This window comes from Petromyzon marinus, chromosome 22, assembly GCF_048934315.1.
Source record: "Petromyzon marinus isolate PM22_M1 ecotype Great Lakes invasive population chromosome 22, UKy_Petmar_22M1.pri1.0, whole genome shotgun sequence".
Lineage (NCBI taxonomy): Eukaryota > Metazoa > Chordata > Hyperoartia > Petromyzontiformes > Petromyzontidae > Petromyzon > Petromyzon marinus.
The window spans coordinates 13792616-13810614 of record NC_133688.1 but is presented as its reverse complement, the minus strand read 5'-3'; the positions used below and the strand labels follow the sequence as shown (position 1 = coordinate 13810614).

At 45.2% G+C, this 17999-nt stretch overlaps 2 protein-coding genes across 3 annotated transcripts in view; both read right to left on the bottom strand.

The window, feature by feature from the left end:
• Positions 1-107: 107 nt before the first annotated feature.
• Positions 108-14677, bottom strand: URM1 (ubiquitin related modifier 1). 2 transcript variants are annotated; one of them, XM_076068735.1, is made up of 6 exons: positions 14656-14677; positions 7371-7468; positions 3785-3855; positions 2716-2797; positions 2116-2164; positions 108-832 (listed from the first exon to the last, which is right to left on the bottom strand). In XM_076068735.1, exons 2-6 carry the CDS (start codon positions 7403-7405, stop codon positions 764-766), a joined length of 306 nt encoding a protein of 101 aa, XP_075924850.1. In that variant the 5' UTR covers positions 7406-7468; positions 14656-14677; the 3' UTR covers positions 108-763. The 2 variants fall into 2 exon arrangements, with proteins under 2 accessions (XP_075924850.1, XP_032814864.1); XM_032958973.2 differs by lacking the exon at positions 14656-14677 and adding an exon at positions 14297-14642.
• Positions 3870-17999, bottom strand: part of LOC142925636 (uncharacterized) — a 139963-nt gene continuing 125833 nt past the window's right edge. Inside the window, exon 2 of the mRNA XM_076068734.1 lies at positions 3870-6983. Coding sequence (XP_075924849.1) covers positions 4804-6027 — 1224 coding nt within the window. The 5' untranslated portion in view covers positions 6028-6983 and the 3' untranslated portion in view covers positions 3870-4803. The remainder of the gene's footprint in view (positions 6984-17999) is intronic.

Here is a 17999-nt window from a genome sequence, read left to right as displayed (position 1 = left end):
GGCTGTCAAGACGAGTTTCAACAAAACAGATAATTCAGGCTTCAGTGAATGTTTTTTTATCCATAAATAAACCATGCAAAGCCAGCAAGCGAAACACACATATTGCGTAAACATCAGCAAGGGAAACAGTTTTATTCATAACGCTCGTAATTTAATTCGGCTCGACATAAAATAAACAAATTGAGCCAACCATGTCAAGGACATATCATGCATGTGAACTTTATGACCAAATTCTCAAAGCTTTGTTTTCTATCTTCTTAAATTAGCCCACCAGTTATTTGGACATGATGGTGGTGTGGCTTGCCACGCAACCCTTTGGTGATATTAATACATTGTGAAATAATGCTCTTGTTGCAGCAACACAAATTCTAATGGCTGAAGCGCAGAGGGTGGTCAGAAGTCGACTGTGTATTTGAATGCTCAGTGGGGCTGAAAAAAAATGGGCACGTTTGTCAAAATGTTTCGCTTGCCGACTGACAATGTACAAACACGGCATATTGCCATTAGTGTACGAGTCACGTGCGTGAAAAGTATTTTGGAAATTTCTGTTGTGCAATTGTTCATGACAGCGTCTCTCCTGGATCATGTCACGAGTGCGTTTGTGTTGTTTTTTTTTCTCCCAATTTATTTTTTTGTTGATTTCAGCTTTTTTTATTTTCCCTAAAACTTGTCGATGTATTCTGGATGACCGGACAAAACGTGAATCTGATGTGAAGCAAGCTCCTCCGTGATTTTTACTGCTGTGCTCCTGGGCGTAGGCGACTCAACCCCCGTGCAGTGTGGAGATGAACACGACCGTATCCTGGTCCACCAGTTTATAGTCCAACTCCCCCTGTAACATATGCGCGCACACACACACACACACACCTCGCCTCAATACAACCATGACAAAGGCTCAGAAACGTGAAGATATAAACATGCACTTCTGAGGTGGCTAAGTGGCTCAACAGGCAGAGTGCTAAGTTGGCACCACCGCGGACCTGGGTTTGATTCCAGGCAGCCACCTGTGATTAAACTGGGTCCCCTCTCAAGTGTAGCGAGTTGATGATCTCAGCCTGGTCCCCAATGAATGCACAAATAAAATTTGGTGCTGCACTTATTTTCACTAAATTCTAGCTCTGAGAATTAAAATATCGTAGTCTGTCGTACGACAAACAATACTCTCTCATATGCCTGGCCTCAACTGTATGGACAAAGAAGTCACGTAAAGGGATCTCAAAAGGAATTATCTGTGAAATCAGCATCTGTGGATCATTCCCTAACACAAAGGTTTGTACTACTCTGCAAGAAGTATGAACAGATAATCTCATAACATGCCATGTATAGCACAATCGGGATGAAATTGGGGGGAAATTACAACATAAATGTATCACTATGGGTAAAAAAAATACACACATTGTATGCCTTTTTTGTGAAGGAAAAAAATCCACAGGCTCTCATGGGTTAAAAGGACAATTATTTATTTTTACATGACAGAAACACAGGCTGGCAGCCAAATTAAGTGAATACTGCAATAGTGCCACTTGGGCAGTTTTCATAACAACCCAATCTATGAAGACTAAATGAAAAATTCAAATGTATGGAATCAGCTTCATTCAAGTCAATGATATTGACCGAGTATTATAGTGTTCAATATTCTATTGTGCCCTGAAATTGCATTCACATAAGCATCACGAAAATTGCCCGCCTACTGCACCAGATATTGGCATTCGATAAAGCATTCCAGCACTGATACGTTCTGAAGATGACGTCTTAAAAATATGTAATGGGACGAGACTGTAGTGATAAAACTGACAAGACATAACTCACCATTTCTTGACAAACAATGCATGAACTGTTGTCACTAAAGTAAAAGTTCATTGTGAAAAACACACCAGCCTAGGCGCCTGCAAACACTTTGAAGCGAGTGTGCATTTTCCTTGCCGTTTCAGAACCACTGCAGTTTTCAGCTGTGTGTGGACGGTATTTTTGCAAACCGTACAGCTCATTTATGTGCCAGGCACTTTGGGAATTTCTTTCTGTGAATGGCCCCATTTGAAAATAAGTGATGACGCTTTATACTCGCGGTTATCACTTGCCTTGCCCCTTTTTTCATAGTTACATAAGAGCACTCACCAGCAGTTCCCAGTCGGTATCATTAATCAGCACGAGAATCCCTGGCCGCCTGTGCAATACAGAACAGCGACCAGTCAGCAGCAAGCACCACCATCAATCCACACAGCAATGTCAGCAGAAGCACTAACTTACAGCACACTGCACTAACAAATAAATGGGTGGAAATGGCACAGCCTTCTGGTCCTAGTGGTCAGCTTGCTCATACGTGGCTCTGCTTGCAGTATTAATTCAAATTCAACCTCAGCATCTCCGACAGGGCCATTATTAAAGGAAGATGCAACCCCAACAAAACAAAGCGCTTATTTGCAGATACACACACACACCTATACTGTGTCCCAGGCTCTCTGACATAAGGTGAAACTTATTTTGTTCAAAATATTTTTTTTGCAATGATGTGGGAGACGGTACCCTTCTCAGTGCCCACCTATTACGAGTTTTCGTGTCACCTTAAACACACCATCTTGGTGAAATGGACGTCATTAATTCGAATCCAGATATGATCAGTAGAACTAATACAAAAAAATGACTGTGGGCTGTCCATTACACAAAATGTATGTAATGTATTGAGTACCAGAACCCACAACCCCACACCCCACTCACACGTTATCGCCTTGGATGAACAGCTCTGGCCGCTCCTTAAGGAGGTTTTTCCGGATCCACACCAACAGCTGTCGCACATCCCCTGCAAACACATGGGCAGAGGTTTGTCCCCTTATTTGTCCTACGAACTTAAAAAATTATCACGGTAAAATTGTCTAATTGGCATTGACGTTGGGGGATGCTGTTCGTGGATCCTCTAATCGCCGGAAAAAATCATGATAAAAACTCATCTCCTCCATGAAGAAAATTTGCAGAGAGGAGATCTTCGCCGCACAATTCCCAACATTTGCAAACTTGCATCAAATTGCATGAGTTCTTGTGGACCACGGCAGTCCCGTGGATTTTAGGATTCGTGGAAAAGAGGAACGTAGATTAGAGATTGACTGTATTTAACATGTATAGTGTGTCGTGCCGTAAAGTATTCCATGGACATGGTGTTATTGGTCTCTTACCTGATTATTATGACTATTTCCTGGGGTGGAGACGAAGTCATAAACCTGGCCACCAGAGTTCAATTCCCAGCCACGACTAACATCAGCGACATGTACCATCTGAACCAGTCCTGGCCAGTGGATAGCCAAAGGGCACTAAAGTATTACTATCAAATATATTACAAATAATTAAAAATTTCAGATACAGTTTAGATTATTTATTCATGCCAGGTGTAAGACCTGTACATATTTTATTTATATTTTCTATGTACAGTAGTTTTGGACAAGCAACATTGGCTTTTCAAATTCCCAACAAGTCAGTCATATTTAACAAGTGACGCAGACAATGCTTCATTCTTGTGATAACATACTTTCATGACAATATTTCATATATCGGTTTCAATCAGTCTACGAAGTGATTTCACAATATACTACAATTTAAAAGAAAAATGTTTACACTACCACATGCAAAATGTCCTGACACATGAGTATTTTAGTACACTGACAAGTACGATTCACTGGCACATATTTGCATGTGCAAGTATGTAAAATTCTTTGTGTTGTTAGGTACACATTTGTTTTACAGTCCGACATGTAAAATGACAGGAGTGCCGTTGTAAGGACCCACGTTGACTCACAAGGCTTTTCTTGTTGACTTAGCTCCACCTTGTGGGACTTTACGCCACCAAACAGCAGCTCGGCACCACCGCTGTAAACACACATTAAGCAAGGCCTGCTAATGTGCCATCACTGCAGCAGTGCTACCATACATCATGGTTTCCATAATTACAATACTCTCACCATAATTATAAAACTACGAGCCATCATCACAGCAACCTTTACCATCATTCCAACAATCTTTACCGTCATTACAACGCGATTAACATTAATATAATTCTTACCATCAATAGATAATTATTACAATACCACGCTTACCGTGAATCTAATACATAGGTTTTCATCAGCAATATAATCAATGATCCATATTTGTTTTTGGGTTAGGCCACTGAGCAGATGTATGGCCAACTCCTTGTAATTAACCCTCCCACCAACCCGACACGATTGCCACGCATGGCGGCAAGATTATAGTATTGACTTACAACTGCTGTTTAAATCCCTTGTGTTGTTTTAACCATCACAGTGAAAATCCCTCTTTAATTCGGCCGGTCTCATCACATCTCCAAGCTAAGCAGGCTTGATATTGACAACTATCCCATGCACTTCTCTTCTAGATTTGAAGCTTTCGTGACTGCAAGGATCCATACTTTTTGGTTCTATTCGGTAAAGTCACGTAGGTAAAAAATAAAACAACAAAAAAACACGACGTTTCGGCCATAACACCAGCGGCCTTCATCAGGTGAAGGGACCAGATTGTCTCGAAGACTGCGCTGGAGTGAAACAGAGCCAAGCTCAGACCACAGCCTTTAAGCTGTGTGAGAGGGATTAAGGTGCCTTGACAACGGAATTAGCATTAAAAAATTGCAATTTAATAGGCGGACTTAGCATGATGAAAGGTAGGGAGGGGGTCGACCTGTGCAGGCTGGCGAGGTGGCACGGCAGCGTCCACATGCTGGTGGTGTGAAAAGGGGATTTTAAGAAGCTGCGAAAGTTTGGGGTACCACTACTAGAAAATATACTGTACCATTGAATAATTAGTTTAATGTTTGGTTCGATTTAGAACATCTTTCCAATGGTTGCTTAATTTGAAACCATCTTCTCGGTTGAAATTGTGTCTGTGTTTGTAGATCTGAATTGCCTCGTGAACAAATCTCTGATAGAAACCCGTGGGTTTGCAAAGAACCTTGGTATCGGAGAAAATTATATCGTGATCACCCACAGCGTTGTAACAGTGATCAGCCACGGCAGAAGAATTCGTTCTGCCGTGTTTCAAATATGATTTGTGCTCGCGAATTCGGTCAGAGACAATTCGCTTTGTCTCCCCGATATAGCAATCACCGCAGGTACAACTCAATTTGTAAACCCCGGGGTACTGTAAGTCAGGAATGACATCCTTCACGGATGGGATCAGATCACGAATTTTGTGTACTGTATTGAACCGGACCTGGATCTTGTGTTGGTTTAGAATTTTGGAAATCTTTTTAGTAACGCCTGCTATATATGGTAGTGTGATGGTTTTGACCGGAGTATCAAGTGGTTGTTTCTGTATGGAGGGAGAAACAGCTTGGCGGATGGTACGGTCAGAGTATCCATTCCTTTTGAGGGCCAGGTGTACATGTTTTAATTCACTGGTCAGGTGGTGTTGGTCCGAAATGCAATGAGTCCTGTGGTATAAAGTTTTGATGAGAGAATTATTCTGAGCTGGGTGGTGGTGGGAATCAGGCTTCAAGTAGGAATCCGTGTGGGTGGGTTTCCTGTAGACAGAATGCCCCAACGAGCCATCAGGTCTCCTCTCAAACAGAACATCCAAGAATGATAGCCTGCCATTCTTCTCCACTTCCATGGTGAATTTGATGGTGGGATGTCTGGAATTGATGTCGTGTAGGAAAAGGTTCAGAGCTGGGAGGCCATGTGGACAAATGACGAATGTGTCATCCACATATCTCTTCCACAGGGAAGGTCTGAAGGTGGAAGTCTGGATGGTGTCCGATTCAAATTTCTCCATGAAAACATTGGCTATCACTGGTGACAAGGGGGAACCCATGGGAGTACCCTCATTTTGCTTGTAGAAGGAACCATTCCAAGTAAAGTAGGTGTTGGTGAGGCAGTGCCTGACCAGAGTAGGTACCTCGGGGTTTAGTCCATGTTGTACCAAATTTTCAATTATATCAATGGTAACAGGTACCGGGACCTTGGTGAACAAAGAGACCACATCGAAGCTGACAAGGATATCGTCAGGGGACAGTACAACGTCCTTGACCATAGAAACCAATTGGGCCGAGTTAAGTACTGCTGAGGCGGTCTTGCCAGTGAAAGGTAGCAAGGTATCCGACAGGTTGGTATAGGCTGTGGGGATAAGTGGTGGGCAGCAGAGGACAGCGGCGCAAAATACATTGTTGCACAGTACTATACTGTCGTTCTATGCTCCCACGTCTACGCCCCTCCCCCTCACCAATCCGCATCAACCAGCGTGGTGAAGGGGCCATCCATAAATGACGTCCCGCACCGAGGGGGGGGGTCAGACATTTGTGACGATGTGTGACGAGGGGGGGGGGAGGGGGGAGTTTGAAAAATGTGACGTCACATCAAAATGCGCAACTTTAAATAAATATAAATTAAATGGAATTGTTATAACACTCATTTTGATTCATTTTCACTATTGACTATTTAAATTTACTGAGGTCACCTTTTATTTATTCCATGATAGAGCATTTTGCTTCTCCATGGGAGAATGGAGAAGCATAAATTTTGTAAATTTTTTGAATAATTGTTATTAAACATTTTGATTCTAATGATACTACCAGGGCTTTTGATTCTGTGGAATGAATGTGATGGTTATATTTGTACTCTCCATTTTGCTTCGTTCTACTACAAAGTTAAGTATTTTAATAGTTATAATTACTTTTAATATTCTATAATTGTAAGATAATTTCAATGTAACATTCTGAACATCTGCAGTTTTAGTTAGACGTTGAATATTTTCAAGTTGATTTATGCTAAATTTCAGCTTTCCAACGCCTCCTTTTTCATACAAATAGGCTTTTTAATGTTTTCTACATCAGAGTGCAGCGCCACAATAAATACGCACTACAATTAAAATAGTTTAAAAGTATTTGAAGCATCTTTTATTTTCAAAAAGGATTTTTTTTTGGGGGGGGGCGCAGAGCTTTGTGACGTCATATTTGAGGGGGGGGCTGACTTTTTGTGACGCCGTGTGACCTGGCCAAAATCGCGTGACGTCATTTATGGCCGGCCCCTATGGTCAACAAGACGCGCGCAGGCCAACCTATATCCAGCAGCGGGTTGGCGTGGTGTAGCCTGCGCTAAGGTCCAGGCTCTGAACATATCACACCTCATATTACTGTGCTTTTATAATACGAGTTGATCGATCTCGGTTCTCATTTGATTTCATTAAGACCGTGGCGAGGCCTGGTTTGAATTTAAAGTCAACAAAGCATAGGGCGGGGGGGGGGACGTTCAGACGAATCACTATAAGTAAATTATTCTCACATTAGCAAAGTGGTAACGTTTTATTCTGCGGCATAAATCACGAAACATTTCGGGCGATACCAACAAACCACCACCACCACCCGTTCGCGAACTCACCCGAACTCCACGTTGAGCGAGATGGGCGCGGCCATTGCTGCTGCGAGGACCCCGCCTCGGATCGGGGTGGGGAGGGGAGGGGGTGTCCAGCGCGCTGCCTGCCAGGCGAACGCAAACGTCAATCATCTCTAGATTTGAAGCTTTCGTGACTGCAAGAGTACGTCAATAATCTCCGCAAAGACAAAGATCCCCCGTGTGGCATCGACGGGTTGCTTCGGGGCGGGAGTGGGTGGTGGTGGTGGTGGTTCTAGATTTAAAGCTTTCGTGACTGCTAGGATCCATACTCTTTGGTTCTATTGGTTAAAGTCACGTAGGTGAAAATAAAATAACAAAAAATCACGACGTTTTGGCCACAACACACGCGGCCTTCATCAGGTGAAGGGACGAGACTGTCTGGAGGACTTTACCCAATAGAACCAAAGAGGTGGTGGTGGGGGCAAGTGCTGTTGGCGAGTAGCTTGCATACCTGTTAACCCCTTATCAGTGCCCGACCTTATCACAGACCGATTCAGACACTTATTTGGTCACCACGTGCCCCTGATAAAATCTCAAGGTTCATCCTACAAAGTCCCATCACAAGGGAGACAACACAAACGCAAATTTGCCCGTATTGAAACGGCTGTACGCCGTGTGGACCTGAACAACCCAATTTTCAGTGTACAATAATACGGTGTACAGCGTGTGGGTTGACGAGTATGGACTAGTACCTATGAAGAAGGTATGTGGCACAAGAGGGGGTGGGTGCCCAGCACCACGCCCGGCCGCCTTTGTCTCCCGACCGAACCAGGTTACTCGTTTTAAGGTCGAGTCGACCTAGGGGGAGCGTGATCGCTTCAAAGATTCGCCACTGTCATTGATCGTCGTGAGCGGGAATCGAATTCACAACTCAACACACACCCGGCGAAGATATATCCTCCCTGTAATTGTTTTAAAGTAAAAGCTGTAAGTGCGTTGATCTTCCGGAAGACGCGTTTTAAATGTTGTGGTCCAGAATAATCTTGCTCGCCTATAGATGGTGCTCCATAGCAAGACTATATCGACACCGAAACAAAGGGGCCGTCCATAAATGACGTCACGCACCTGGGGGGGGGGGGGGGTGTCAGACAGTTGTGACGATGTGTGACGAAGGGGGGGGGGGATTGAGAAATGTGACGTCACATCAAAATGCGCAACTTTAAATAAATATAGACAACACGTTCTACTTAATTAAATAGACTTTTCAATAAATGTTTTCTACAACATCAGAGTGCAGCGCCACATTAAATACGCACTACAATGACAATAGATTAAAGCGATTGGTAGCATGTTTTCATCTTCAAAATGGAAATACGTTTTTTTGGGGGGGGGTAGAGCTTTGTGACGTCATATTTGAGGGGGGGGGTCTGACTTTTTGTGACGCCGTGTGACGAGGGGGGTAAAAAAATCGTCTAAAATCGCGTGACGTCATTTATGGACGGCCCCAAACCCGTGAACCCACGTGGTTTACCCCGTATTCTTGTACAGGACAATTGAGTTGTTCGGGTCCACACGGCGTACAGCCGTTTCAATGCGGGCAATATTCGTTTGTCTATTGTTTTTGTGTGTCTCCCTTGTGATGGGACTTTGTAGGATGGACGTTGAGATTCATAAGGGGCACGGGGTGACCAAATAAGTGTCTGAATCGGTCTGGAGTAAGGTAGGGCACTGATCAGGGGTTGACCGGTTTACTATACACTACTTTACACTACTATACCATACCTGTCAGCCAATACTTTTACCCGTATTCTTGTACACGGTAATTTAGTTTTCAGGACCATACAGCGTACAGCATTTTCAATACGGGCAAACATTTTTTTGTCTATTTCTTTGTGTTTCTGCCCTGTGATGGAACTTTGTAGGATGAACGTTGAGATTTAGAAGGCCACGGTGGTGACCAATAAGGTCTGAATTGGTCTTTAATAAGGGAGGGCACTGATAAGGGGTTGACAGGTATGCCGATATAACAAGAAACCACCAGTAGTTCCCAATAATATTTGGGAAGACATCTCTACCCATTGTAAAGCAGCATATTCATTATGAGCTTCTATAAAACATCTCCAGTAATCTGTTATCTTCTGTAAGGCAACGATCCAATTGTTTAGAATAATCTTCCGGAAGTAATCTCTCCTTATTTTAGAGCAGCATAATTTTATGTTCTAATATATAATCCGTACAATATGAAAGTTACAGTTGTTTAAAACAAAAGATCGAATTAAGGGCCCCTGGTGGATGGATGTCACATTGACACATTTCGATGCTCTTTGTGGTTTGCGTTGCGCGATGTTGCCCTCTGGTGGTGACTTTACTGCAGAATACCGCCCTACAGGACTATAAACTGCAGATATGCCCAGATTCTTTGCTATACAGGGTGTTTTAAAATGATGGACCCGATTTGAAATCGCTATATCTCTGCAACCACGAACCGCGCATGAATGAAACTCTTACCACTTGAAGGGGGCGGGCCACAGAGTTTCAAATGATTACCGCTAGATGCCGCTCCCAGCGCACAAACAGCCCCTAGCCTCAGTCATTCGGAAGATGGTGACCTCGCAACACAAGGGGCGTTTTGCGTTCTGCAGTTCAGCAAGACTGAATCCGTAATTGCGGTGCAGCGTACGTTTCCACGGCGTTTTGCCATTGATCCGCCAATGTCAAAGAGCACGGTGGCACAAAAAACACGGTCGACTAATCTGGATGACCCCAAAAACAGAATCACGGCAGCGGTAACTTCAGTGGAAGAAGACACTTTCAGAGGCGTTAGAGACGAATTCAACTATCGTCTCGATGTTGTCCGTACAGCAGGTGGAGGGCACATAGAGCATTTATAAAATGGTTAGTAAAACTTAATAACTCATTGAACCGTCTGTAACTTTCTGTGTGATTGAAAATGTTGCCATCGTGAAATATACTGCTTTGAAATTGGGTCCATCTTTTTATAAACACCCTGTATATTAAAGTCGTGTTCAGTAAATCCGGACCAACGAACATCCCTTTAACTCAAAAGACTGAATAACGGCCAATTCCTTTTTTAAAAAAATGTTCAACAAAATAATTGTATATTTACTTAACAAATATTGCAAACTGCCTATGTGTATGAGAGCATAAAATCATATTTATTTCGACAGGAGCAGGAGTTGGCTGCATACAGCTCCAGAGCCGCATGCGGCTTTTTAAGGGCTTGCTTCGTGACGTTATTTATATATTAAGGACCCACCGTCTCGTATTCACGCGCATTGTGATAAATTTAGTGTTTTTTTTTGTTTTGCTTATTTTGGAGGAATGAGAGCACACGTGCAGGCTGGAATTGTTGCACAAGCTATAAACAATTAAGGCTTGTTTGTGATGCGTTATATTAAATACAGCAAATTGATCAAATGTCCTTTCACTATCGTGAGGCAATGTTATTTCTGCAGGCGTTATCATTTAGGGATGCTGTTAATGGAACAATTAAGTGCGTGATAGCCAACGCCTGTATCGGTAGAGGATAACACAAAGATTTCTACGAACATAAAATAAAACACTTGATACCCCCCCCCCCACCCAAAAACAACAAGGGTTGCCCCATAGTTTATTTACGCAGTAAGTTAACTAAACGTTAAATTCACAATTATCACTTCACTCAATGCAAAGGTATGTACACACATTCCGCAAGTGTTTGAATAATTAAAGAATTTGCAACTGAAAAATGCTGCAGGTAAATAAAGCCCACACTCTTCTCGCTACAATGTGCTACGCTACACACACAGCATGGACACACACACACACAGCATGGACACACACAGCATGGACACACACAGCATGGACACACACAGCATGGACACACACACAGCATGGACACACACACAGCATGGACACACACACAGCATGGACACACACACAGCATGGACACACACACACAGCATGGACACACACACACAGCATGGACACACACACACAGCATGGACACACACACACAGCATGGACACACACAGCATGGACACACACAGCATGGACACACACAGCATGGACACACACACACAGCATGGACACACACAGCATGGACACACACACACAGCATGGACACACACAGCATGGACACACACAGCATGGACACACACAGCATGGACACACACACAGCATGGAGACACACACAGCATGGACACACACACAGCATGGACACACACACACAGCATGGACACACACAGCATGGACACACACACAGCATGGACACACACACACACAGCATGGACACACACACACAGCATGGACACACACAGCATGGACACACACACACAGCATGGACACACACAGCATGGACACACACATACAGCATGGACACACACAGCATGGACACACACAGCATGGACACACACAGCATGGACACACACACACAGCATGGACACACACACACAGCATGGACACACACAGCATGGACACACACAGCATGGACACACAGAGCATGGACACACACAGCATGGACACACACAGCATGGACACACACACAGCATGGACACACACACACACAGCATGGACACACAGAGCATGGACACACACAGCATGGACACACACACAGCATGGACACACACACACAGCATGGACACACACAGCATGGACACACAGAGCATGGACACACACAGCATGGACACACACAGCATGGACACACACACACACAGCATGGACACACACACACACAGCATGGACACACACACACAGCATGGACACACACACACAGCATGGACACACACAGCATAGACACACAGAGCATGGACACACACAGCATGGACACACACAGCATGGACACACACAGCATGGACACACACACAGCATGGACACACACAGCATGGACACACACAGCATGGACACACACAGCATGGACACACACAGCATGGACACACACAGCATGGACACACACAGCATGGACACACACACAGCATGGACACACACAGCATGGACACACACAGCATGGACACACACAGCATGGAGACACACAGCATGGAGACACACAGCATGGACACACACAGCATGAACACACACACACAGCATGGACACACACAGCATGGACACACACAGCATGGACACACACACAGCATGGACTCACACACAGCATGGACACACACAGCATGGACACACACAGCATGGACACACACACACAGCATGGACACACACAGCATGGACACACACAGCATGGACACACACAGCATGGACACACACAGCATGGACACACACAGCATGGACACACACACACAGCATGGACACACACACACAGCATGGACACACACAGCATGGACACACACACACAGCATGGACACACACAGCATGGACACACACAGCATGGACACACACAGCATGGACACACACACACAGCATGGACACACACACACAGCATGGACAGACACACACACAGCATGGACACACACAGCATGGACACACACAGCATGGACACACACAGCATGGACACACACAGCATAGACACACACACACAGCATGGACACACACACAGCATGGACACACACAGCATGGACACACACACAGCATGAACACACACACACAGCATGGACACACACACAGCATAGACACACACAGCATGGACACACACACACACAGCATGGACACACACACACAGCATGGACACACACACAGCATGGACACACAAAGCATGGACACAGAGCATGGACACACACAGCATGGACACACACACACAGCATGGGCACACACACACAGCATGGACACACACACACAGCATGGACACACACACACAGCATGGACACACACACAGCATGGACACACACACACAGCATGGACACACACACACAGCATGGACACACACACAGCATGGACACACACACAGCATGGACACACACAGCATGAACACACACAGCATGGACACACACACACAGCATGGACACACACACACAGCATGGACACACACACACACAGCATAGACACACACACACAGCATGGACACACACACAGCATGGAGACACACAGCATGGACACACACAGCATGGACACACACACAGCATGGACACACACAGCATGGACACACACAGCATGGACACACACAGCATGGACACACACAGCATGGACACACACAGCATGGAGACACACAGCATGGACACACACAGCATGAACACACACACACACAGCATGGACACACACACACAGCATGGACACACACAGCATGGACACACACAGCATGGACACACACAGCATGGACACACACAGCATGGACACACACACACAGCATGGACACACACACACAGCATGGACACACACACACAGCATGGACACACACACAGCATGGTACACACACACACAGCATGAACACACACAGCATGGACACACACACAGCATGGACTCACACACAGCATGGACACACACAGCATGGACACACACACACAGCATGGACACACACACACAGCATGGACACACACACACAGCATGGACACACACACACAGCATGGACACACACACACAGCATGGACACACACAGCATGGAGACACACAGCATGGACACGCACACACAGCATGGACACACACACACAGCATGGACACACACAGCATGGACACACACAGCATGGAGACACACAGCATGAACACACACACACACACAGCATGGACACACACAAAGACAAAGATCCCCCGTATAGCCCGTAGCAGACTGTTGGGGCAAGTGCTGTTAGCGAGCGCCTATGAAGGCCGGAACGGCACAAAACCAACGCCCGGCCGCCTTTGTCTCCCCAGTGGTGATGTTCACAAACCAAACCAGGAACTGATTTGAGGCTGAGTCTACCCAGGGGAGGCCCATGACCGGTTCAGATTATCGTCACTGGTGTTGGCCATGAGCGGGACTCGCACTCTTGTAGCCAGGTTCGTAGCTCAGCGCATCAACTGCTACACTACAAACATACACACACACACAGACTCACCAACGGGTTGAGTCAAAGTTGATCTACTTTGTGACTCCTTCCGGCAGAAGGTAGAAAGTCACCAGCAGCGCCATCACCTCCAGACCCACCATGACCCAGAGATCAAGCCAGAAGGGAACCTTGCCTCCGAGGGCCTCCATTGTGTGTCTTTGTGTATCTGGCGTTTGTGTCTAGTGTGTGTGTGTGTTGCACTCCTTTGTGTCAGTGTACGTGTCCGTATCCGTGTGTGTGAGCGCGCGAAAGTAGAACAATCAGAAAAAAAAACAATTTACTGTGACACCTACGGCTCGCGCACAGCTATTCACCTGGCCAAATAGGTGAGGGACTTCCTACTGTTTTGCCCAGGTCAGAGCACTCACCTGTGATTTGCCTGGCTTCTGTTCCCGCCCCCTGTGGCGTCAATACCTGCAATGCTGTTGTTACCTGCTGAGTCTTCCTTTGGTGTGGGTTTGGCCAGCCAGGGCTTGCTACGTGATACTTTTCACGTCCTACCTGCCCTGCCAGGTGTGTCACGCTTGGCAGGCTGCTGGTCATTCATCACTGCACGGTAATATATTTCATCATTGGGGAACACTTCCCATCCGCCCAATAACGCTTTCCTTTGGTGCTCTTTAATGAAACATTAAGTGAAAAGGTTTCTGCTCAGTGTACAAATTAATTAATGGAATGCCAGTTATATTCGTGGCACAAAAGCAATCTTTTCGAATTTTAATCCATGAGTGCATGTGCGATTTATGTCAAAGCTGGGAATGTGCGCCAATTGAAACCCTTCTTGGAAAACTGCATCGATTTTGATGGATCAAATGCCCTTTTCATCGTCTAAAAAACAAGGTATTGTGGCGTGGGATATTCATCGGTATTTTCCAGTTCATCACTCAAATGTCCTTGACAGCTAATCCCTAACAGTGTTAACCCTTACCCAGTATAACTCCTGTGAGTCTCGTGTTATAACTCTGATCAATGGAGGGCAATTGTTTGCCATTTTAAATACATATATTCCTCTCTTAATATAAGCAGTTTTGTTCCACAACAACCCAACCGCATAGTTTACTAGTAGATTGGTCAAATGTCTGGCTCAATATATATAGTCAGATGTAGGGCTTACACATACCTTGCCTGTATATGGAAGGAGGGGGCACATTGTCAGTTGGCGTCGTCACACAGTGATGTTTAGTGTTCTGTTTACACGGCAAAAGCTGTACAAGGCTGAGCTTGAAGCACAGCGGGCTGGCAAAAAAACATTATTGAATCCAGAGCCAAGGATATGTTTGTAGTGTTGGGGATTGCAGGAAGAGGAACCTCTCGATGTCTTGCGAGACATGGGGGTTATTTGACCGTATTTCACCACGCTGGTCAGTTCAGGTCAAGTGAAGGCATGGAGCATAGACATGGGGGCATAGACGTATTGGACGTTGCTGTACTGCTTGCCATCAGCTGTCCATCACGTAGCCCGAGAATTACATTTACGATGCTTCTTTTCATCCATTCTACCCCTGGAAAAATACACTTTTAATCTCAATAGGTTCAGAGTTGGTTATAATGGTCACATTATTTAAAGCAATTACACTATTTTGATTTAAAGCTTTCGTCACTGAAGGAATTCATATTCTTGTTTCTTTCGGTAAAGTCACGTGACTTCACCGAAAGAACCAAGAATATCAATTACACTATGTTAATTTCACCAGCGTCGTGAAGTATTGTCCGATCTGAGTTAAGTTTTATTATAGCTGTTCTGTCACTGCAATCCACACTGGAGTGCACTCAATAAACTCGTAAAATTAATTGAATTTGACTGTATTATCATCTATGAACATTCAGTAGTCGACATACAAGGCGTAGTGTAATAGCGGCGGCTGCTGTCCAGCAGTGGCAACTGCGGTGGACAAAACATCACACACGCCGGTGAGCAAATACACGACTGTGTGTGTCGGCAGGGCGGAGGAACTGGGGAAAGGGTCATGGAAGACCCCCACCCGAAAGCCCCTGGAACCTGCTAGTGGGTTCGAGAAGGGAGGTAGCATAAAAGGAGTTGAGAGCGGAGCTCCGGGCTGCCGGTTCTGGGAGTGAACTCGTCCCGTCGTCGCTGCTGGATAGTTATTGGCTGTCTCGGTCATCGCCATCGGTGTTGCACGGTAAGGGTTGTGTTCAGGCTGGGCTAGACGACCAGGGAAAGTGCGAGGGCGAACCTGTGAAGTAAGAAGGTGCTAATAAAGAAGGTGCCTCCTGGAAACCATTGTCTCCGAATCACTGACCCTGCACAAGTAGAGTATTATTAATATTGCGACAACACCAACAATTTCAATCACATCCGTCAAACATACCCCGTTTTAAATGCGCACTGCCTAATTTATTCAGGGCACAGAAAATAAAGATGAATTGATTGATGTTCAAAAGCGTATGGTGTCATGTTGAACCAATTATCAGCCCAACAGGTGTGGTAGTAATTGAGTTGTCAGGCCAAAATATACTTGTGGTCAAACAGGTTTTCGGTCACTCCTACCCCTTGAATCAATCTCCTGAGTTATTTTGAAGCAGATATCAGAACTATTGAGGTGTAAGTAGAATGGAAGGGATACATTTGAATAAGCATTTGCGATTTTTTTTGTAAAAGTTATACCACGAAAAAATGTTTCAAGAACCTTACCGACGTGAACCTAAATAAGGTTTCTTTTAAAAAAGTTATTAAATATGGATACAATGCCACCAAAACTAGTTTTCCACAACCACACACAGGAATAACATGTAAGAAAATGAACGGCAACATCTCAAAGCCTCACGCAGCAAGCAAAGCCCGACAAATGAGAGTTGCATCGTCACTTATGTTCCCGGTAAGTTTATTTAAACAATTCCCAGTTAAGAAAGGAAAAAACGACAAACCCAGTAAACATGGAACATTGGGCCAATGTTGGCCCATCGTTAGCATGTTGGCCCAACGTTTGAATATATACTAGGAACACACCACACAGCCCAAGGGACGCATTTACCCTCACAACCACCCATACACAACAATAATAATCACAACAACAATAGCACACAAAGCCAGTGCTTCAAAAATTATATTAATATAGTGCCATCCTAATAACTGAGAGTCATGGGGCTTTCCATCTTTCGCAATATTCACCGTCTCTCTTGGAAAGTCCCGGCTATGTTGCTCACACTTCCTCTTTTACCAAAGATCACCATCATCCAGCAGCGTTGTTCACTAATTTTCAGATGGGGGGCCACTTTCGCCGATAAGACATCATCAGTGTGAGGGCCGCCACGCGTTTGAAAGCATTGGGGGGTTTGACAGCAGCACGATGCTGGGGTGGTGCTTTCACGTGTTGTGTATTGTTGGTGGGGGGTTGGGGGGCCGCCAACGGCGAGCGGGCCTTGCAATGATGAACACTGCCATACAAAGTGCATCTCCTGCTGTTAGGGCATGTCACGCGTATTGTCGCCGCCTTCCTCCTCATCTGACTTCTTAGAAGTGTAATTATTCACGCTCGTAATTAGCCATTCTCTCTCAGCACATCTCACGCGAGTCATGCAATCTCTCACCAGAGTTCAGAAGTACCCGTGGCCCAAAATAATCGGTGATGCTTACAGCGAAGCCCACCAACAACACCGAGGCTTCAACTCCTGTACGAAGTGGGGGGGGGGGCAGCCTCCATTCCCTACCTCCCGCCCCGTGTCGATGTCACCCATTATACTTGCTCCCAGG